This window comes from Poromitra crassiceps (genome assembly GCF_964638095.1).
Source record: "Poromitra crassiceps genome assembly, chromosome: 16".
Taxonomy (NCBI): domain Eukaryota; kingdom Metazoa; phylum Chordata; class Actinopteri; order Beryciformes; family Melamphaidae; genus Poromitra; species Poromitra crassiceps.
Genome location: NC_139645.1, coordinates 15,880,566 through 15,903,240, shown reverse-complemented (window position 1 = coordinate 15,903,240; position 22,675 = coordinate 15,880,566). Strand labels below are relative to the sequence as shown.

Genomic DNA, 22,675 nt, shown 5'->3' with positions numbered 1-22,675 from the left:
TGTGTTGTCCCGTAGACTAGAATGTACTAGAACAGTCTGCGTGTTGTCCCGTAGACTAGAACGGACTAGAACGCTCTCTGTCTTGTCCCGTAGACTAGAACGGACTAGGACGGTATCCGTGTTGTCCCGTAGACTAGATCGGTCTTGTGGTAGCTGCGGTCCTCCCTGGTATCATAGTAACATGGCAGCAGTAGGATGCTTTGTGGCACGTTGTAAAACCGTGTGCTTTGGTACATCTAGACTTCCTGCTTTAAGTTGCAGTGATAATAAACAACCCCCCCCCCCGTGTGTGTAGAGGGGCTCCAGCTGTCAGTGTGTGTGTGTAGATGAGGAGACCCCACAGGTGGAGCGTATCAGTGCAGGTGGCCAGGTATGGGGAGGAGGGGGGCATATAGGGGCTTCGATCTTAAAAGACCCGCCGGCATCTGATGGCGGTTGGGAGGATGTCACGCGGGCTGCAGCTGCCAGGCGCTCGAAACGAGTAGCATCGGATGTATCGCTGTCGGAGAATCCAGACTCAGTGTTGGGGAGTAGTTCACTACATGTTGTTCAATCTGCAGTAGTTGGGTGGTAATTTAACTATGTTCAAATCTCAGTCACTTTTTCAGTAATTAACTACTTTGGGTCATGTAGTTTAGGTAGTTAACTACAAACTACATATTCATAGCAATCTCATGATTTTTTTTTGCCATACAACATGGCACAATGCCATAGTCCCTAAATCAAACACACCTACACTTCACTCAGTGTCAGTTCAGTTGTACCTCCGTGTAACAATATGAGATTCGATCATTTCCCGTGACGTACGTTGGATGTAGTTGAACTACTTTTTGAAAGTAGTTTCAGTCTGACAAGCTGCGTTTTGTTGAGAGTAGATAAGATGTAGTTTAACTAAGTTTCATTGTGATAGTAGCTAGTACTGTAGTTTGGTAGTTTTAAAGTAGTTTCCCCAACACTCCCTACTCCCCACTCAGACCCATATGAACATGTCCTGTTTTGTCTCTCTGTGTCTTCCCCTGCTTCGCTTCATGTGGCAGGTCCATGAGGTAAGAAGAACGCTAGGCTGTGCAAAAACAAAGCTAGCAGCCGTTAGCTTAACTGTTAGCCTAACCAACCCTGGCTGCACTGTGTAGGTTACTAACCTCTGTCCCTTTCCTCCTCTCCTCTGCTGCCCTCTAGTGCCCTTCCTTTCCTCTCCAGCACCGCTTCCCCCTGGTCCACGTCTCTTATGAGCGTCCCCCAAGTCATAAGACGACCTGTCCCCTACGTCCCTTTCTTGCACTGTCTCTTACTCACTTTGCACCTTTTCACAGCTCTCTCCCTCCACTCCTCCCAGCTCTCTGCTCCCTCTCAGCCTATCTTCTCTGTATCCTCACAAAGTCCCTCCTCCTCCTCCTCTGCGTTGTGTTCTCTGTATCCTCACAAACTCCCCTCTCCTCCTGTGTGTTGTTCTCCTCCTGCAGCTGCGGAGCTCCTTCAAGCAGGCGTTCAGCAAGAAGAAGTCGCCCAAGTCGGCCTCTTCCCACTCGGACATCGAGGAGATGACCGACTCGTCCCTGCCCTCCTCGCCCAAACTGCCCCACAACGGCTCCACGCAAGCCGGCCACATGCTCAGGAGCACGCACTCCAACACACTGTACGTACACTCCAACACACTGTATATACACTCCAACACACTGTATATACACTCCAACACACTGTACGTACACTCCAACACACTGTATATACACTCCAACACACTGTACGTACACTCCAACACACTGTATATACACTCCAACACACTGTACGTACACTCTGACACACTGTATATACACTCCAACACACTGTATATACACTCCAACACACTGTATATACACTCCAACACACTGTACGTACACTCCAACACACTGTATATACACTCCAACACACTGTACGTACACTCCAACACACTGTATATACACTCCAACACACTGTACGTACACTCCAACACACTGTATATACACTCCAACACACTGTATATACACTCCAACACACTGTATATACACTCCAACACACTGTATATACACTCCAACACACTGTATATACACTCCAACACACTGTACGTACACTCCAACACACTGTATATACACTCCAACACACTGTATATACACTCCAACACACTGTACGTACACTCCAACACACTGTATATACACTCCAACACACTGTACGTACACAACTTTGGACTTGTACTTTGATAGTCTCGCTGGCCAGCCTCCTCTCCCTTCCGTCCGAGGAGTCTGGCGCCGCAGGTCTCCATAGTGGGATTGCGATGGGCGGCGCTTAGCGGCAGTGCCCTTGGAAAATAGTTTCAAACAATCCAACTTGCTGTTTTCAGCGTGTAGCAACGAGCTAGCGTGTAGGTTTCTGCCGTTAGCTTGCTAGCTAGTTAGCGTTGTTGTTTTCACTGAGGCAGCAGGGCACTGTTTACAGCGACACACAGGGAGGAGGGAGCGGAAGCCGCTCTGATTGACATGGTCGGAGCCAATGACAGAGTTTGTAATAAGTCGGGAGCGGACATCCGGCTGCCACCGAAACAGTCCCTCCAATGAGAGAGCAGAGTAGAGCAGGGGAGGGTTTATCCCAGTTATGGAGACGTGCGGCGCCAGATGCCTCCGACGGAAGGGAGAGGAGACTGGCCAGCGAGACTAGTACTTTGATGACTTGAAAAGGTTTCTAAAGACTGACTTGACTTGAGATCTGATGTTTGTGTAAATGACTTAGATTGAAAGTGATGAGATTTGTTCACCAAACAACAAAGTCCCCTTACCATTATTATGCTGTATTTCTTTTGCACGCGTGTGTGTGTGCGTGTGTGTGCGTGCGTACGTGTATGTGTGTGTGTGTGTGTGTGTGTGTGTGTGTGCGTGTGAATCTGTGTGTGCGTGTGTGCGCGTGCGTGCGTGCGTGTGTGTGTGTGTGTGTGTGCGTGCGTGCGTGCGTGCGTGCGTGCGTGTGTGTGTGTGTGTGTGTGTGTGCGTGCGTGTGTGTGTGTGTGTGTGTGTGTGTGCGCAGGCTGTCAGAGTGTCTGGACAGCGAGGCCGAGGCGGTGATGCAGCTCCGTAGCGAGCTCAGGGAGAAGGAGATGAAGCTCACAGACATCAGGCTGGAGGCGCTAAGCTCCGCCCACCAGCTGGACCAGCTGAGGGAGGCCATGAACCGCATGCAGGTCAGACACACACACACACACACACACACACACACACACACACACGTGTGCACACACACACGCAAGCAAATAGCAACAAATGGTTTCTACTGAAACTCTGCAAACCAGACGTCACGTGGAGGCTGGGTTTACCCAGGCTAAGTGAATACTAGACCAGTGATTCTGAACCTTTTTCACACCAAGGACCCCTAATATAGTCCACATTAGTGCTGCAGACCCCCATTTGATGAGAAACCTGAGGATATTTTTTATTGTTTGATAATATAATTTTGTCCAGATTTCTGATCTGTAGTGTAGGTAAGAGAGAAACTATGATGACAATTATTCTACATTCTGTAGTTGTGTTCACTTCTCTTAAATTAAATAATGGTGAAGTTGAACATTTCATCAGTTTGCTGGGGACCCCCCAGAAGTCCCCTAAAGGCCCCCTGGTGGTCCCTGGACCACACGTTGAGAAGCACTGCACTGGTGTTGATGAACTGCATTCCAGTGAAGACATTTTGATACGTTGTAGCAGTTCTTCACAAAGTGCTACATGATCATCAGTATCAGTGTTCAAAACATAACACTGGTTGGCCTGATGGGGGCGCTTAAGGTCAAATCTTAAAATTTCAACATGAAACCTCAGATGCCACTGGTCTGATTCTGATGAAGTGATGATGCATTTTGTTGCTGATGGGCAAAAGGGCAGACATGTTCATTCATTATTATTGTTGTTGTTGTTAGTACGCTTATTATTATTATTGCTAGAAATATTGCTAATTTATAGGTCACGTGCTCATTCCCAGCATGCTCTGCGCGCCGTGCACCGCGCAGAACCCCTCCGCCTTCTTATAAGAGTGAGCCGTATTCTAGTAGTGAGATGTAAAATATAATACAACATGATGCACTGAATGAAGTTGTTATTATAACTAAGGTTTGGGAACAAAGACCACACCTCAAGCACACATTCATTTCCTGTTCCACCATATTGAAAGGTGCCCAACCATGACCCTTTCTCCCTCTGATATGTCTCAGTTCACGATATGTTAATAACAACATGTTGTTTTCAAATGTATTTCTATTAACACATTCACTGCCAGCCGTTTTTCAATACTGTAGTTAGCTTCTGCCAAGTTTTTTTTTTGAGGATTCTGGCTCATCTTTCAAGAGCCGAGGATTCGTTTCTGTTAGGATTTTGTGAACACACAATATCTCAAAAGAACTAATAGAATGTGTGCTTTCTCTGTCTAAAAGAGTTAGTTTGTAGAGTTAGTAGTTATGTAAGCATTAGCAGTTGAATACAGCATGGTTTCAGCGTCTGAAAATCTATTCTGAGATAAACGGCTTTTTGTGAAATTCGATAGAACAGTCACTTTAACCATTCATTTTTGGCATCAGTAAGACGTCAGACATCTAAACAATAGTTTTGAACAGTCATTTCCTCCATAACAGCAGGAAACACCCCTCTCCTTCAAACTCCTCCCTCCGTGTGTGTTCTTCTTGGCTGCAACGGGCGTGTCACAAGCTCGTTTCTGTTGCTGCTGTAACCTCGCGTCACCAGGCTCACTGCTTTGCTGCTACTGTGCCTGTCTGCTGGCGGCCGCTGGGCAAGTCTGGATGGGCTCGCTCGTTTCTTGGAGTTTCGGTTGAGAGCTTTGATGAAGCTTTTGCGATTCTGGTCATATTTATGCTGCGTGTTTCAAAGTGTGTTCCACCCGTAATCTATTATGCAAATTTGCAATCCCGCACCGCCAGCAATCAGCGCGAAAACGAAAGCGTTTTCGCCAATCCATTTTCATGAGAATGGCTTCCTCACACTGCTTTTTGCTTGCCTTCCTCTAGTCAGGAGAGCACTGTCGCCACTTAGTGGGTCGGTGGAATGGGTTGTACACGTTCGGTGGCTCCAATATTTATATAAGAGATGTAAAAGGGTTAGATGCACATCCCACGGTCAAAAAAAAAAAAACATTTTTTTGACGTATTAATACGTCATTGGCAGTCAACCGTTGGATTTTTTTTGACGTATTAATACGTCATTGGCAGTGAACGTGTTAACATATGTTTAAAATAACACACAAAGAACACACACAAACAATGTTAAATGTGTACATCCTCAAACTGCTTCTTTTCCAAAATGTTTGTGTATTACATAGAGATCCAATTTATGTCTCTGTGTGTGTGTGTGTGTGTGTGTGTGTGTGTGTGTGCGTGCGTGCGTGCGTGCGTGCGTGCAGGTGGAAATCGAGAAGCTGAAGACAGAGAACGACCGTCTGAAGCTGGAGACGGTGGGCAGCAGGACAGGCTCCCAGGCCTCCATCTCGTCCTCGCCCCCCCAGCACACACACACGTATGGGCAGAGCCTGGCCCAGCACAGCCTCAACCTCACCACCAGCGAGTCCACCAGCCTGGGTGAGCCTCACACACGCACACACGCACACACACACACACACGCGCACGCACGCACGCACGCACGCACGCACACGCACACACACACACACACACACACACACACACACACACACACACACACACACTCTCTCTCTCAGCCTCAACCTCACCACCAGGTGAGCTCTGTTTCCCCAACCACATTTCAGTGTTACACTTGTTCAAATTGAAAGTTCTAATAAACATAAAGAAAGAGATTCACTTAAAAACAATTACAACTATTTTTGACACAACCCAAGGTTGGTGGGGGTCCACCCGCTATGCCGACCACCTGCTATGCCGACCACCCGCAATGCCGACCTTAGGTTTAGGCGTGGGGGTGGGAGAGGTTAGGTTTTGGGTTAGGGTCTGGGGGAGGTTAGGTTTTGGGTTAGGGTCTGGGGGAGGTTAGGTTTAGGCATGGGGGGAGGTTAAGTTTGGCGTGGGGGCTGGGAGAGGTATAGCTCCACCGACACGCTGCACGCCGCCTCGCTCAGCTGGTTCTGCTTGTGGGCTATCGGCATTGCGACCTGTCGGCACTGCGGCCTGTCGGCACATAGACGCGGCACCAGGTTGGTGCCACAGTCGGCGTAGGTCTCTGCTAGAGTTATGTGACTTTATGAATGAGACGTTAAGCAGGTTCCTACGCCTGCGAAATGTAAAATGATCAGCAAAACGATTTTGGAAATGTCATGGGAATTGTTTGCTTTGTTCTGATTGGCTGAGTTGTGTAATGCTTTGCTTTGATTGGCTGAGCTGTGTAACGCAGGGGTTGTGATTGGCTGAGCTGTGTAAAGGGGTTAAACCTGTCTGTCACTACAGTAGACTTGCGTTGTTTGGATTCCAGAGAGGCAGCAGACTGGATGAGATCAGTGTAGATCCACAGAAAAAGGAGAGAGGATCTTCTCTGGTGTGTGTACTGTATATGCGTGCGTGTGCGTGTGCGTGCGCGCGCGTGTGCGTGTGTGTGTGTGTGTGTGTGTGTGCTTGCGCGTGCGTGTGTGTGTTGGAGACGGTGGAAAACACACAGATATCTCCAGACATCTTCCCATCCGAAACATCACACCTATCCTATTCTATAAGATACCTGTTTCAGTCTGGTAGTCTTTATTCCACAACAACAGAGCACCGCTCCCATTCACACACCCACATTCAACATCCTACATCATACAACATCATACATGTACATCCATCAAGGCACCACTACTGTAGGTGTCCCTACAAACATATGTCTATATGTAACAATAACTATATAAATGGCTATTTTACATCAAAGCAGAGCTGACAAATATTCTCAGTCATGAGATTATTATTTTTTCCTTCTGTGTCACCAACAATCTGGCAATGTCAGGTTAACAGTCATGGTCAATGTAATGGATAAATATGTTTACACGCCTGTCTGTCTGTCTGTCTGTCTGTCTGTCTGTCTGTCTGTCTGTCTGTCTGTCTGTCAGACATGTTGCTGGACGACACCGGAGAGGGAGCGATGAGAAAGGAGGGACGACATGTCAAGATCGTGGTCAGTCTGGAGGACAGCAAGTGGGCAGAGGTGAGTCCATTGCGCTCAGGACGGACTCCGTGTTTTAGGGATGCACCGTATATCGGTATCGGCCGATATTGGCCTTGTTGACTGCAATCGGCCATCGGCAAAAAAGCGATTGGCCTATCAGTTGGGTCACATCATTTGTTGTTTGTTTCATAATTAACTTACAGTATGATTGAATTTGTGCTCATTCAACGATAGTGTGATGAGGGGCTCAAAAGACTTTAAAACAGGTCAGTTATTTGTTTATATGAAGATGTATTTGTTTCCCTGTCACAAAAGTCGTAAAAAAACACATCGGTATCGGCCAAATTGATCAATTGTTTTATCGGCACAGAATTTTGCAATCGGTGCATCCCTACCGTGTTTCCCTAGAGACCTTTGATTCACACTGGTACCATAACAACCAGACTTGTGGTCTCTAAACCCGGCTGCTCTCTCCCCTCGGCACGCAGGAGGGCCGGCCCCGTGACTTCCTGATCGGTTGCATCGGTGTGAGCGGTAAAACCAAGTGGGACGTCCTGGACGGAGTGGTGCGACGCCTTTTCAAGGTAAAACACCCACTCGTTTTTTTACCTTTACTGTAGTTTTTATCACCTTTCCTGTAGTTTTTATCACCTTTCCTGTAGTTTTTATGACTCTGTAAAGCACCTTGAATTGCCTCAGTGTATGAAATGTGATATACAAATAAAGCTGTCTTACTATTTTCTTCGTTTCCAGCCGCATAAATTGCGGTTATTATTTTTGATGACTTTTAATTCCTTCGGATGCCTAAACGTCCGTCCCGTGTCCCGCAGGAGTACATCACCCACGTGGACCCGGTGACCCAGCTGGGTCTGAGCTCAGACAGCGTGGAGGGCTACAACATCGGAGACATCCACCGCCTCAGCACCCCGGGCTCCGCCCACACGCCCGAGCTGCTGCCCTGTGGCTACCTGGTGGGAGACAGCAACACCATCAACATCCAGCTCAAAGGTACCGGCCGCCAACTCATCCAACCCAGACGCCAAAATCAAATGTCAGCAATGTACGTTTTTGGTATATGAACATTTCTGAACCAAAATACGTTGGCATTTTACATCTACAATCTCAACGTAAATTTGAAACAAAGCGGCGGTTAATTTGAAAACATTGCTGCCTTTCCAACGTTAAACGCAAATAAAACAACTTTGGTTATGTTTATGTAAGTAAAGCAACTTGGTTAGGTTTAGGCAACAAACCTACTTGGATAAGGTTAGGGTTATGGGTTTGGATTGGGGTTAAAAACGAAATTAAAAACACAACGTGTCATGCTCGGGCGTCGAACTGGCAATCTAACGTAACTAATTACTTTTGATACCAAGTAATAAGTAAACTAATTGTATTACTTTTTAAAGAAGTCATAAGTAACCGATTACATGTCCTGAGTAAGTTGCCAGACACTGATGAAGATATCTAAATGTGCCCACCAGGTGTCAGCAGTGAGAGCGTGGACTCTCTGGTGTTCGACACGCTGATCCCTAAGCCCATGCTGCAGCGCTACGTGTCTCTGCTGAGGGACCACCGGCGGGTCATCCTGTCTGGACCCAGCGGCACCGGCAAGACTCACCTGGCCAATCAGCTGTCCCGACACCTGCTGCTGCAAGAGGGCCGGCCAATCAGCCCGCACGCCATCGTCACCTTCAACGTGGACCACAAGTCCAGCAAGGTGAGCTGTCATTTGAATACTGCTGTAAATGTTGTGATGAATCATAAACTGTAAAACCATTTCTTATCCATCAAGTGAGTCAACAGGTTTTTTTCAATTAATATTTTAGTAAAATATCTGCTCTGTTTGTTTCTCTCTATCTCCCTCTCTCTCCCTCTCTCTCTCTATCTCTCTCTCTCCCTCTTTCTCTCTCTCAGGAGTTGCGTCAGTACCTGTCCAGCCTGGCGGAGCAGTGTGTAGGGGATCTGGGGTCAGAAGGCCCGCAGGTCGTCATCCTGGACAACCTGCACCATGTCAGCTCACTGGGAGAGATCTTCAACGGCCTGTTCAACAGCAAGTACCAGCGCTGGTCAGTCACACACACACACGCACACACACACACACACACACACACACACACACACACACACACACACACACACACACACATACACATACATACACACATACAGTACTACCACGCAATGGATAACTTGTTTCTGACTGGCTGAGACATGTTCAAAGAGTCATAAAATACCTGAAAAACTCACACCAGTGACAGTTAATTTCATTTTTAATATGCTAACCATAAATTACCCCTCACACCATAATGCTGCTTAGCAGCCATGTTGTTTAGCTACTGTCCCAAGACCTGCATTGGTGGCGGTGGTGGGGGGGTATTATTACTTAAAATCACAAGGAAATGGTATTTTGATTGTGAAAGCAAACATTTTTTCTTTTTTTGATAACTGAAAACTTGATCTGTAATTTTCTTTTTACACTCTTTTATTTGTTTTAAATATATTGCTTAATTGTGCAGCACTTGGTTGCATTTTCTGTATGAAAGGTGCTATACAAGAAAAGTTGATCATCAGAATTTGGGAAGTTAACCAAATGAAACTTGTTTTTCTTTCTTTGATTATTATCAGTTGAAAGCAAACTATTTCTTGAACCATTGCATTCAAACTGTTTGATCAGAGCGGGTGATCATGTGATCAGATCAGGTGATCATGTGATCAGAGCAGGTGATCATGTGATCAGAGCAGGTGATCATGTGATCAGATCAGGTGATCAGATCAGGTGATCAGGTGATCAGATCAGGTGATCAGGTGATCAGATCAGGTGATCAGGTGATCAGATCAGGTGATCAGATCAGGTGATCATGTGATCAGATCAGGTGATCATGTGATCAGATCAGGCGATCATGTGATCAGAGCAGGTGATGATCGGTGTGTTTTCTCTACCTCTCAGCCCGTACATCATCGGCACCATGAGCCAAGCCACATCCTCCGCCCCCAACCTGCAGCTGCACCACAACTTCAGGTAAACTGCTGCTCGCCACCTCCTCCATAGTCAACAATAGATTGTTTAATGTACTGGAAGATTGTATTTACTCCAAATAATACAGGTAGGTAGGAGGCAGAGGTGTTGTGACTCAAGTCACAGTTTTATAGCTTGAGCCTTGACTTGATGCATGAACAGAAGACTTGAGACTTGGCTTGACTTGGGTTCTGGTGACTTGGGTTCTGGTGACTTGGGACTTCATTTTGACTTGTACTTTGATGACAGAAATCAAACCCATGATGCTCTTAGCAAGTTTCTATCCTATTATATTGCATGCTTATTTCATTTTGTGAAGATAATCCTTGCATGAGTGGTATCTTGGTCAAATGTAAGAAATGCAGGTTGACTTCAAACAGAATCCAAGGCACACTGTGAGTTGGTGTAATTAAAATGCCTTTATTCTAACATGCCAAAAAAAAGATTTAAAATGACCAACGCATTGTGACCATACTGTAGGTCTTCATCAGAGGTCAGGCTCATCAGGGCTTACTGCATATTGCAGGCTTATTGCATATTGCAAGTCCGAGATATTAAATTTTCTTTAAGATAATAAATTGATACGAGACTCTCGCTTTGTTCCGACTTGACTTTGTGCTCTAGATTTAGACTTGAGATTTGACTTGAAACTGAAGACTTGAGACTTGCCTTGGACCTCGAGTGAAGTTGACTTGGTCACACCTCTTGGTAGAAGGTAAAATATGTCTGCAGTATTGACACGCCTCTTCTGATCAGGTGGGTGCTGTGTGCCAATCACATGGAGCCAGTGAAAGGCTTCCTGGGTCGCTACCTGAGGAGGAAGCTGATAGAGACGGAGATCGGCAGCCGGATGCGTAACCTGGAGCTGGTGAAGATCATCGACTGGATCCCTCGAGTCTGGCACCACCTCAACCGCTTCCTGGAGGCGCACAGCTCCTCCGACGTCACCATCGGTAAGTAGGAGAGACACATCTACAAAGATCAGTTAGTGAAGGATACGTTTGGAGATTTTGGACCTATATATAATTCAATCAGGGGAGACTAGTGTAAAGGTTCAAATTAACATGTATTGATACAGTCCTTAAAAAGACCATGTCCTTAAAATGACTTGTGACTAATTATATGTAGGTCCAAAGTCACCAAACGCATCCTTTAAAGCGGATGTAGACCAAACCCTTGTCTTACCTGTCTGCTGTGCGCCCTGCAGGGCCGCGCCTCTTCCTGTCCTGTCCCATGGACGTGGAGGGCTCCAGGGTCTGGTTCACTGACCTCTGGAACTACTCCATCATCCCCTACATGCTGGAGGCAGTGAGAGAGGGGCTGCAGGTAACCTATACACACACACGCACGCACACACACACACATGTGCACACAGACACATGTGCACACACACACACGCACGCACACAACCTTGCACACACACACACACACACACACACACACACATGCACACTCCCAGAACATTGTTACCTCTGCCAAAGACATTGTTTTCACCCAGGTTAATTAGTTACTAGAGCTGTAATGATTAATCAACTAACCATTTAGTTGTCAGATATTAAATTATTTGCCAACTACTGTATTTTGATTTTGATTTTGATTTTGATTTTTTTTAAGTCAGGATTTTCTGATTCCAGCTAAATGTGAATATTTTCTGGTTTCTTTAGTCCTATGACAGTAAACTGAATATCTTTAGGTTGTGGACAAACATCAATATGGAGGTATTTGGTTAAAAATATTGTGATATTTGATTTTGTACATATCGCCCAGCTCTACATCTCACATGTGGCTTTGACTTACAACTGAACATTTAGCCCACTTTTAGAAAATACAGATATCGTGTATCACCGTTCAGCCTAAAAATACTGAGATGTGATTTTTCATCCATAATTTTGCCCAGCTCTATGCCAGAGGAAGTGGACTGTAGCTCACCCAGAACATAGGGATGTGGTGCAGAAGGTTGTTCGTTCAATCCCTGCATCAGACTCTGGCATCAGAAATGCTCACATGATAAGCTGCTGACTGTAAGATGCCAACAGTGATGCTGTTCAGTCTTTCGTCTGGGCTGTCCACTTTCAGAACTCTGTAACTGACTGAGGCTGGAACCCACAACCTCAAAGCTCTCATGCATCTGTCAAACTCTGTGAGCCACTGTTGTCTCACGAGGTCAAGTCATTTCTGTCACAGCTTTTCAGTCTTCACATGAGAAGATCTTCAAAGTCCAAGCTTTCATCTGAGGCTCAACCCCAAAACCTCCAAATTGTGGTGTGGCCATAGGTGACATGTCCTCCCCACCACTTCAACACAAAGTGACGCCCTTGTGTACTTAGTCTCACAGCAGCGTGTCTCTCTCTCTCTCTCTGCAGCTGTACGGCCGCCGGGCAGCGTGGGAGGATCCGGCTCAGTGGGTGATTGACACCTACCCCTGGTCGGCCACGCCCCCTCCGGCTGATTGGCCGCCGCTGCTGCAGCTCCGCCCGGAGGACGTGGGGTTCGACGGCTACTCGGCGCCCAGAGAGGGAGTCAGGAAGGAGCCTCCGCAGAGCGACAGCGACGCAGACCCGCTGGTGAGGCAAAACACACAGAGAGGAAGAAGCATAATGTTTTATATCATCCTCAAACCTTTCAAAATGGAGTTACAAAGTGCTTTAATAAAAAAATACAGATACAGAAAACTAAATGAAAAAGAGCTGTGAGGACTTTACAGGAGATCGATTTTTTTTTAATATAATATATACTTTTTTATTAACTTTAGTAACATAACGTTTTAGTTACTGTTTCCTCCGGTAAATTGTTCCAGAGTTTAGAGGCTCTGATTGCAAAAGCTCTATCACAGACTGGTAAAATATGAAAATGGAAACTTCTGATTGAGGCAGAGTTACAGTAGTCGATACAGGATGAACTAAAGCCCCTACTAACTTCTTCTGTCAGAAATGAATGAAAGACCTAATTTTGGATATATTTCTTATCTAATTTCTGACCTTAAACAACTGAACAAGGACCCCCCTGTGTGGGATCCCAGGCACAAAACCTCTTACAAGCATACTGTATAAGCACCTTGCGCGACTCGTAGCGCGACGCATTGCTGAATGTCGATAATCTTTTTTTTCCCCTTTTTCCCCCCACCTCATTGTGTGTGTTTTGATCTCTTATTGTTTCAATGTCTTACTGTGTCTTACTGTTTTCTGGTCTTGTCTTAACTATTTTACTCAGTGCTACAGTATATACATAGACTTGATAGAGTCAGTCAGGGTGAGAAGCTGCTTGTCTGACTGCTGCTCTCTGTGTCTCTGCCTGCAGATGAACATGCTCATGCGTCTGAAGGAAGCAGCCACCTCCTCCAGCCCACAGAGCTACGACAGCACGGACTCCAACAGCAACAGCCACCAGGACGAGCTGCTAGACTCCTCTCTGGAGTCCACGCTGTGACAGCTTTTAGCCACCAGGGGGAGCTGCTCGACTCCTCTCTGGAGTCCACGCTGTGACCGCTTTTAGCCAGCAGGAGGAGCTGCTCGACTCCTCTCTGGAGTCCACGCTGTGACCGCTATTAGCCACCAGGAGGAGCTGCTCGACTCCTTTGTGGAGTCCACGCTGTGACCGCTTTTAGCCACCAGGAGGAGCTGCTCGACTCCTCTCTAGGCACCAGGAGGAGCTGCTCGACTCCTCTCTAGGCACCAGGAGGAGCTGCTCGACTCCTCTCTGGAGTCCACGCTGTGACAGCTTTTAGCCACCAGGAGGAGCTGCTAGACTCCTCTCTAGGCACCAGGAGGAGCTGCTAGATTCCTCTCTGGAGTCCACGCTGTGACCGGGGCTGATTTCAGGAGGAACTTTTTCTAACAACTGTTGTATGATTTCATGCCACAAAATCCAGCCACCTTAATTTGGGTGCGGGTAACCCAAATATGAAAAAGATAATAATAATAATAAATAAAATAAAAGAGACCTGCATTTCAGAAAACGGGCAACAACAGTTTCTACTGCACTGCTCTATTTTTTCACCGCTGTGGCCCGCGTCTTCTTCATCGTCCTCATCATCATCATGATCTACTGTCTCTGTGGATGAGGCGTCACCATCACCACCACACACACACACACACCAGCCAAACCATCCAGCTCCACCCAGCAGGCTGGACGCCCCGGCTGCAGTGCACCGCACCGGGCAGCAGAGGGTGACAGAGGCCCTCTGAGCTGCTGGGAGGATGGAAGAGAAGGGTCATTCCAGTGAATATTCAGCCCATTTGCCAGCATGCCTCTCTCTCTCTCTTTCCAATGCTTTCTGTGGATTTCTACCTTATCGTCACTCACTCAACATCGCTTTTGCTTTTTCAAGGGCTTTTCTGTACCTCACACCACCCGCATTTAACTCACCTCCAAACTGTATCCCCCCCCCCCATTTTTCTCCCCAATTCTACTAGGGCCAATTTCCCCGTGCTGCCCCGGACGCAGGTCCACCCTCTGCCGATCTGGGGAGAGCCGTAGACTAGCACCATGCTTCCTCCGACACATGCTCTGTTGCCAGCCGCTTCTTTTCACCCGACAGCGGGGAGATTCACCGGCAGGGCGTAGCACGTGGGGAGGATCACGCTATAATTCCCCCCAGACAGTTCCCTTCCACCCCAAACAGGCACCCCGACCGACCAGTGGAGGCGCTAGTGCAGCGACCAGGACACATACCCCTCAATCCGGCTTCCCCCCTCCCGCAGACACAGCCAATCGTGCCTGTATGGACGCCCGACCAAGCCGGCGGTAACACGCGGGGGACGCGAACCTGCGACCCTCGTGTTGGTAGGCAGGGAATCTTTCATCATAAGTCAAGCCCTGTCTTTACCCCTCAATATGTAGAAGCACAAATCAGTCGGACCTAAAGACGATAAAAAAGCTGGTCTCCCATCCGCTACAATGCACAAAATGTAGACGATATGGGTTTCAGGTCACCACACACAACACACACACACACACACACACACCACAAGTTTATAAGGGAGAGAAGCACTCTGGAAAATGAACACTAATGGAGTCATCCTTCAAAGTTCAAACCTTTACAAAGTTGGAGATGATCACCTGAAATACGAGTTACTTCTGTCTCTGTAGAAGAGAGAACGTTCACAGTAGGTTGTCCAACTTTTTTAACTTCCCGTTTCTGGCGTTCACCCTTCACCCTCCATCTTGGCCCCAACAGGCTGTTGTAGCACACGTTCTCTTTGGGTACTGGACTGAACGAAACAATGCCTTACTCTTTTCTAACAGACCATGTGCATTAGCTACTTGTTTCTTTTGTCTGAACGGCTGTAACCTTACAGGGCTCCTCTGCCTGAGCGCGTCCAGCAGCCGGGTGCGATGAAGCTGTATGCATGCGTGTTTGACCTTTGACCCGGCGCTGAGACGTCGCTGCTGTACATATTTGAAAGAACCAGCGAGAAGAAGAAGAAGAAAATCATAGATTTGTTTGGTGCTCGAAGATCACAATACCTTTTGTGTGTCGATGAGGTCGGGGGTCGAAGGTTATGAAATTGTGTTCATTTGATACCTCGTCATCAACCTTGATTGCGACCCTGTGCTTTTTGCCATGCTTTGTCGTCTGTTCTGATTGTGTTTTGTGATGAACAAAATTGTCATAACAAACATGTTGAATTAATTATGTGACAATTAGTGTATAATGCTGCTTTGTTTATAGTGATATAATAATTTCAACCTGATATCACGGCAAAGCGTGGAGTACACCCGCCGGGGGGGGGGGGGCGGTGTCAGTTTCACGTTTGCCTCAAGTCCAGCGTGAAGAGCTCGCAGCTGCTCCCGGTCCCACCGGCGCCCCGGCCCCGCGAGCCGAGCTACCGCGAGCCGCAGGGCGAGTCTCCTGGACTGGCCATGGGACTCTCCCGGGCTTCCTGGTTGTGTCTCGCCAGCTCCACTGGTGGGGGAAATCCCCGGTGGAAGCCCCAGTCCTGACAACCACTCGATCGGCACAAAAACAACTTGGTTTGGTTTAGGCAACTAAAACAACTCGGTTAAGGTTAGGCAAGTAAAACAACTTGGTTGGGGTTAGGGGTTGGGTTTGGGCCTGGGCTAAAAATGGTCACATGTCGTGAGGAGTGTTGCCAGATTGAGCGGTTTTCTGCTGATTGGGCTGTTTTGGGTTCCATTGTGCGAGGGGGGGGGGGGGGGGGGGGGGTACAGGGGTTACAGACCTGCTTGTTTCCTTAGACCTGCATTTTTTTGGGTGGTTCTGTGTGCGTTTTGGCTGCTTTTTGCTCAGTATTTGGCCTGGAAACCATTAGCTGTATCTGGCAACACTGGTCGGGAGGTGAACCACACCACTCCCTTGCTCGACAGTTAGCCTATTTAAATAGGAGACTGTGGTTATGTCGCCGTCCTGCGCGCCCCCTGCTGGTGCAGCACCTTTATACACTGTACTTGTCATGCTTTGGCTTGCCTAGGCGTGAAGCTGACCACGATTGCCCCGGCTTGGCGGGTCCGTTGCACGCTTTGCAGTGATACTGGGCTGATGATTTACTGGAGGTAATGGTGTAAAAACGTACTGGTGGATGAACAATAATGTTAAAATTTGGTTTGACATCATTTCTGTGGCTTGAAAAACAGAGAATATTGTACTCCCCCCCCCCACCCCCACCCCCTCCTCCTCCTCGCCCTGCCTGCCTTCCAGCATGGCTTCCATTGCATTTCAGTGTTTTGCCACCAATCCTATGCAACATTCATTTTGATGTCAAAATGGAAGCCAAACCTGAAGGTGCGGAGCGGTTTCCAGCACTGCCAAGAGACGCACACAGCAGCATGTCCACATGAGACGCACACAGCAGCATGTCCACATGAGACGCACACAGCAGCATGTCCATATGTTGTCAGTGCATCTTAACGGGGCTCAGTGCACGGTCAGTGGAAGCACAAAAACGCAGAGAGCCTTTGGAGCGGTGCGGATGTGAAAGCGTTTGGCCAGTGTGTTGATTTATTAAGATACTCACAAACTCAATGAATGTTTAGCCTTCTTTTGCTATGTACATTTTTTACATGTAACATACCTTTGTAAATAGTTGATTACCTTGCAGCATTTTGATGACTTTTTCTATAGCCGATTTGTAACGGTCTACTTGAAAGGGAGTATTTTGTGTACAGTCTCTTTACACCAGAGCAGAGTGATGCGGTTTATCATCACTGGTCTGTCCAGGGCTCCAGAATTAAATCTGATATCACTGTACTAGTCTTAAGTTATTGTGATTCAATAAAATTAATGGTTATTTATGGTTGAATTTGGTCTTATTTTTCTTTCTCCGTGCAAAACACACTTAACAGACAATGCATTGTTTACAATTTTATTTGGTATTTGTACAAAAAGTGTGAATAAACATATATACAACATAATACAACATACTTATTAAACAAATTCATATAAATTATTGACGCAATAGCTACATTTTTCAATAAACAACTCTATTAAAAGTCAAGGTAAAAGTAAAACGCAATATTCTTGGCATAAAATTTCCATACAAAATTGTACAAAATACTGTACAATTGAAAAGAGCTGTGCAAAACAGCAAATTGTTTCTCAGAGGCGGATCCCGTCCAGTAAATATTGTGTTGAGTTTTTGTGAGCAAACAATCTGAGTGAATGTTTTCTTTTCTTTTTTGGAACAGTGGAGTTTCTGGGTCTAATTTCATGGAAGCAGCTTCTTCAAACCGGGTCACATACAGTTATTTTTTGCTTTACAGCCAGTCTTGTATAAAAAAGCATGGTGTTATATCTCTATATATTTGCTTTTTAATAAATTAAGATACTGTTATTTCTTCTTCGTCTGACTCTGAGAAGTCCGAGTGCTTGCTGGAGAGAGAGGGGCTTGAGGACATGTGGGAGTCTGCCTGCCTCGTCCTCTGTCTGCCAAACGCATCCTCTTCCTCCTCTTCCTCCTCCTCGGCGGAGGACTTCTTGCCGGTCACGTCGCTCAGATCCGGGTGCGGGTTGGTTTTGGTGGGCAGCGTCTGCTCGCGGCAGCCCCCCGACGACAGCAGCTCACGCTCCTTGGAGTTCCTCCACTTCATCCGGCGGTTTTGGAACCAGATTTTGACCTGGAGACAGAGAGAGAGAGGAAAAAAATGTATTGTGCCATTTGACTTTAAGCTAATTGTATTTATGACTGCATCAGAGAGAACAAATATAATAATCATAATAATAATAATAATAATGATGATGATTATAATGATAGGCATCTATATATTAATAATAATAATAATAATAATAATAACAATAATAATAATAGTCAGCTGTAGAGGCGGGGGAAATAGGTCCTTGCATGCATACTTTGCTCACCCCAACTTGAAGGTAATGTATAGAAGGATGGATTAAAAAGGAAGGGTGTTGGGATTCAGGGGGGCCCCATGCTTGCCTTTGCATAGGGGCCCCCAAATCACTAAGTCCGCCCTTGCGCAAATTTCTGCGCGTAATACATGGTTTGGTTACCCTAATTAGGCACACAAATTTACGCACACCTGGCGCGTTTGTTTTCAAGGGCTTGTGACTCCTTGGTCAATGTTTTACCTGGGAGTCTTTCAGGCCCAGTTTGGACGCCAGTTTCTTTCTGTCGGGCTTGCTGATGTATTTCTGTTTCTGGAACATTTTCTCCAGGGCTTTGCGCTGGACGTCGGAGAACACCGCCCGCCTCAGCATCCCTCTGCGGGGCTTCCCTCTGGCGGCCAGGGGCCATGAAAAGGTCCCGGGGATGGGAACCACGGAGGAAGATGCTGCAACACAACACATTAAGGAAAGAAGGACAAGTTAGCTTTGTTTTCATTGTCAACAACTCACAATAAACTGCTTCCATGAAAGTTTTCAATAAGTCCTTCCTGCAGCTAAAAATGACCACAGACAAAATATAAGAGTAAACCGCCACAACACTTCATCAAATCCACCGCTGAGTACCAGAGACCCACTCTAAAAGCCCCTATACGTGGAAATATCATAGTGATTCCTCCTTGGGGCCAAACTTTTCAACCTGTTATCATGGGATGTTTTCCCCCTTTGGGACCGTGCAATCCGTCTCCGTTTTGAGTGAAATGGCACGAGGTGACTAATTAGCACATTGGCCGGTCCCCAGCAGCATTGGTATGGTAAAGAGGTAGCATATCCTTTAAGGAACCCCGTGAGGGCGGATAGAGGAGTTAATAAACCGTGAACGGTAATTGTGTAGTAATGAACTAACGCAGAAAAGACTCTGGACAGGCGGCGAAGGCCATATATTATCGCAACAAAAGGAGATTTACACTTTCAAACTAAACACCACTGCATACCAGAATACTGATGACCAACAGGGGGTGGGGGGGGCGGGGGTCGGCAGCAGAGAGGTGGGGGCATGGCGCATTTTTTTCTACCCTCAAATCATTTTCATTAAATGAACACGAAAAGCTATAGAGGACGCTGCTCGAGTTGTTTTGTTGAGGCTTTCGAGCGCATGAAAAGACTCCAGCTCCATTCTCATGTGTCTGAATGAAAGAGACGGACTAGCGACTTTATAGACTTTTTAAAGAGATGATTCTTTATCTCGGCTCGTTGATTGGGCCGGCTGGAGAACAGAGCGAGGAGCGTTTAGGGCACAGAGAGCAACCGCTGGAGGTAACGTATCCTATGGCTCATAGGCTATGGGGGTTACACCGAAATCTGTGACCATCGAAATCTGTGACATTGCTTCTTATTGAGGGGGGGGGGTGTCAATTATTTCACCATTTTTGACAGCAGCCGTTAGAATAGCATTATTTGATCACACTGCAATACTGTAGTCAGCAACATAACCCCTTGCATCACACATTTAGTTGGGCACAGATTTTGGTTCCATTGTAGCCTATTGGTGACCCATCAGATTCTGTGCCCTGCCTGCTCTGCTATTCTTACCCTAATCCTAACCATCTCACTCCTCCTGCCTAAACCTAACCGACCTAAAACACTGCAGGTCACAGAATCTGGTGGGTCACCAAATACGGTGTAACACATGAACAACACCGCGCTATGTGGTCTGGTGAGAATATTGAAAACACTCAATGGCGCCTAATAGGGAAATTAGTGCATGACTGGTCCACGCCTTTGGCCCGCCTGGTAAAAGTCACTCTCCGGGGTGTGTGGGTGGCTCGCCCGGTGGGAGCTGACCCAATTGGTCATGGTGCTGAAAGCTTTGCCCGGTGGCCCCCCGGCAGCTGTGGGAAAACGCGGGGCCGTGGAGATGCCAAAACGCCCCCCAATGGGAAGAAGAGGAGACTAACTCGCCACCCCGCCTCAAATTTAGAGCGTGACGATTTGGGATAATTGGTTAATTAGGGGGTGGGTGGGTGGGACCGGGCAAGGGCCACAGTCAGCGGGCCCCCTTAATAAGACAGTGATTTCTTCTTTTTTTTGCTGTATGTCCCGAGGCGGCTGCTATTTCAGTTAAAATATGAGCTTGAACTCAACACCCGCCAGTGTTTTCCATTTAAATGCAATGTGTCTAGACTACTACTTGGAATTCCAAAGGCTAAAGACAGATTCTGTAAAGACCCAAGCCCAAGAAATAGTGTAGAAATGGTGTGCGTAAAAGCAGATTTAAGCACAAGAAATAGCGTGCGTAAAAGCCGAGCCTACCTGGTAGATAAGGCGCTCTGAATATGGGGTGAAAGGCTCCGTCAAAGTAGGGGATGGGGAAGGTCTTGGAGTGCAGGCTGTGGAAGGTTGGGTGGGAGGAGGCTGTGGGGGGGGAGAGCAGAGCTGTTTATAGGAAATAATCGTGGAGAGAGAAACATGAATCTGAAGCAAGTCAACTGTTTTGTTGTTTTACTCACCAGTCTTTGGTGAAGGAGCCAGGATGGCGCTCACTCCAAACTTGAGAAAAGTTGGATCTTTGCCGCTCATGGTTTTCGGCGAGCACGAATCGCGCGTCACCGCGGTGCAGGTGGCCATTGCGCGCTCCGCGGGCACGCAGCCGCCGAAGGACAGCGTGGTGGTGGTGGCTGTGGGCAGCGAGTCAGTCCGGTTCATAAAGGCCGCCGCGGGCCGGCTGATCCGCAGCAGGTCCTCCACCAGGAAGCCGGAGCGCGCCGCGGGGAAGGCGGAGAGAGGCGGCAGGGCGGCGGCACAAGGCCGATACAACCCCGGGTACAGGGCGGGAGGCGCCAGCATGCTTGGGATCATCATGGTCCCGGGTCAACAACGATGTGAATTGAACTCCTCTGTGTCTGTGTGTCAGCTGGAGAGACTGTCTGTGAAGGCTCTACTCCTCTGTCCCCTCACTCTGCTGGGGGAAGGCTTTTATAGCAGCCGCCCCCCCGGCCCTGCTTTCAGCCTGACAGGCGCAACAATGCGCCTCAACAAAGTTCTCCACATGGGTCTCTTTCATGCCGCGTCCCCGGCCTGCTGATTGGCCACACAACGCAATTTATGATTGCATTAGACTTCATAAGCAAGCGACACACAATGTCCCGTGCACAAAAGAGGCACAGTCATCAATTTTGCATGTTGACCACTTTCCTTTAAGAGCCAGGGAATTAGTTTTGTTTGGCAGACACACAAGCGGGCTAATTAAAAAGCAATCTTTACACATTCAAGCATTTTTAATGAGGACTTTACGCAGCTTTCCCATTCAGGCTCTTTCTGTGGTTATACGCATGAAATAAAAACGGTTGCTGCCTACGGTTAGAAACTGCAATATACGCCAATCACTAAAGCCAAGTGGCGTTGAGGATAAACCACATAATTGCAGCTATAATAAATTGTTATAAAATAGGCTATTTCATATTCTGCTTTGACAATAGTTGGAGGCTGCGCACTGTGCGCAGTATCTCAAATGTAAATCAGTAGGCTATAGGGTTTCATTGGATTCTCAACACTCAATCTGGCCCTCGTCATGGAATAATGTCTTAAAGGGATTTCTGCTATCAAAACGCTTTAACAGATGTGTTAAATATCACGGGATTGTGTGTGTGCAAAGTCTTCATTGAGTGCGCCTGCAGGCCGGGTGCGCACAGAGAAGTGTGCGCCCGGGCCGGCCATGTGCCCGCCCGCGCGTGATCCTGTTAACCATGAACTAACTGTCACCCTCAGCTGCGCGTATAGAGCGGGCCCCTCTCCTTTCTCCTTCACTGGGATAAAAACGGTTTATTTCTAAAGACGGTTTTGTTCTGCTATTTTAACCGGCTGAATAAAAGTGCATCTGTGATTTGATTTAAAACGCGATTTAAAACGCATAAAATTTATTTGGCCTATAGACCTTTCAATATAATTAAAATAATTAAGTAGGACAATGTATGCCTATTATTGTCATATAATTCGTTAGTTACTATATTGATTTACAAGTTTAAATTAGACTGTGTAAGTCAACAGTTTTTATTTCAGACTATAGTCTATTGGCCAGTTGTCTATTGCCTCTTCAACGAAAAATCATTGTATGACTTTTGTGTCTCTGTTGCTGAAAATAACCTTAATTTCATTTTAACTGTTACCTCTATAATATCATATGCAATATAGCCATTTAAAGTGTTTTTAAAGTATAGGCCTATTCAATATTGAATATTTTTTTGATTTCCTATGGCATTG

At 46.9% G+C, this 22,675-nt stretch overlaps 2 protein-coding genes across 2 annotated transcripts in view; one reads left to right on the top strand and one right to left on the bottom strand.

Annotated features, from left to right (window-relative positions):
* The window catches only part of nav2a (neuron navigator 2a), a gene marked incomplete at its 5' end in the record, with an annotated part of 855,299 nt that extends 837,927 nt beyond the window's left edge, over window positions 1–17,372 (top strand). The window contains 13 exons of the mRNA XM_083653159.1: window positions 1,464–1,636; window positions 3,031–3,184; window positions 5,401–5,575; window positions 7,045–7,139; window positions 7,589–7,684; window positions 7,931–8,108; window positions 8,585–8,820; window positions 9,018–9,169; window positions 10,051–10,122; window positions 10,876–11,072; window positions 11,327–11,445; window positions 12,483–12,683; window positions 13,417–17,372. Coding sequence (XP_083509285.1) covers window positions 1,464–1,636; window positions 3,031–3,184; window positions 5,401–5,575; window positions 7,045–7,139; window positions 7,589–7,684; window positions 7,931–8,108; window positions 8,585–8,820; window positions 9,018–9,169; window positions 10,051–10,122; window positions 10,876–11,072; window positions 11,327–11,445; window positions 12,483–12,683; window positions 13,417–13,545 — 1,977 coding nt within the window. The 3' untranslated portion in view covers window positions 13,546–17,372. The remainder of the gene's footprint in view (window positions 1–1,463; window positions 1,637–3,030; window positions 3,185–5,400; window positions 5,576–7,044; window positions 7,140–7,588; window positions 7,685–7,930; window positions 8,109–8,584; window positions 8,821–9,017; window positions 9,170–10,050; window positions 10,123–10,875; window positions 11,073–11,326; window positions 11,446–12,482; window positions 12,684–13,416) is intronic.
* A 523-nt stretch (window positions 17,373–17,895) lies between these two features.
* Window positions 17,896–21,277, bottom strand: dbx1a (developing brain homeobox 1a; the record flags this gene model as incomplete). Its single annotated transcript, XM_083653076.1, has 4 exons — window positions 17,896–18,192; window positions 18,662–18,864; window positions 20,729–20,830; window positions 20,926–21,277. 4 exons carry the CDS (start codon window positions 21,275–21,277, stop codon window positions 17,896–17,898), a joined length of 954 nt encoding a protein of 317 aa, XP_083509202.1.
* Between the last annotated feature and the right edge of the window lie 1,398 nt (window positions 21,278–22,675).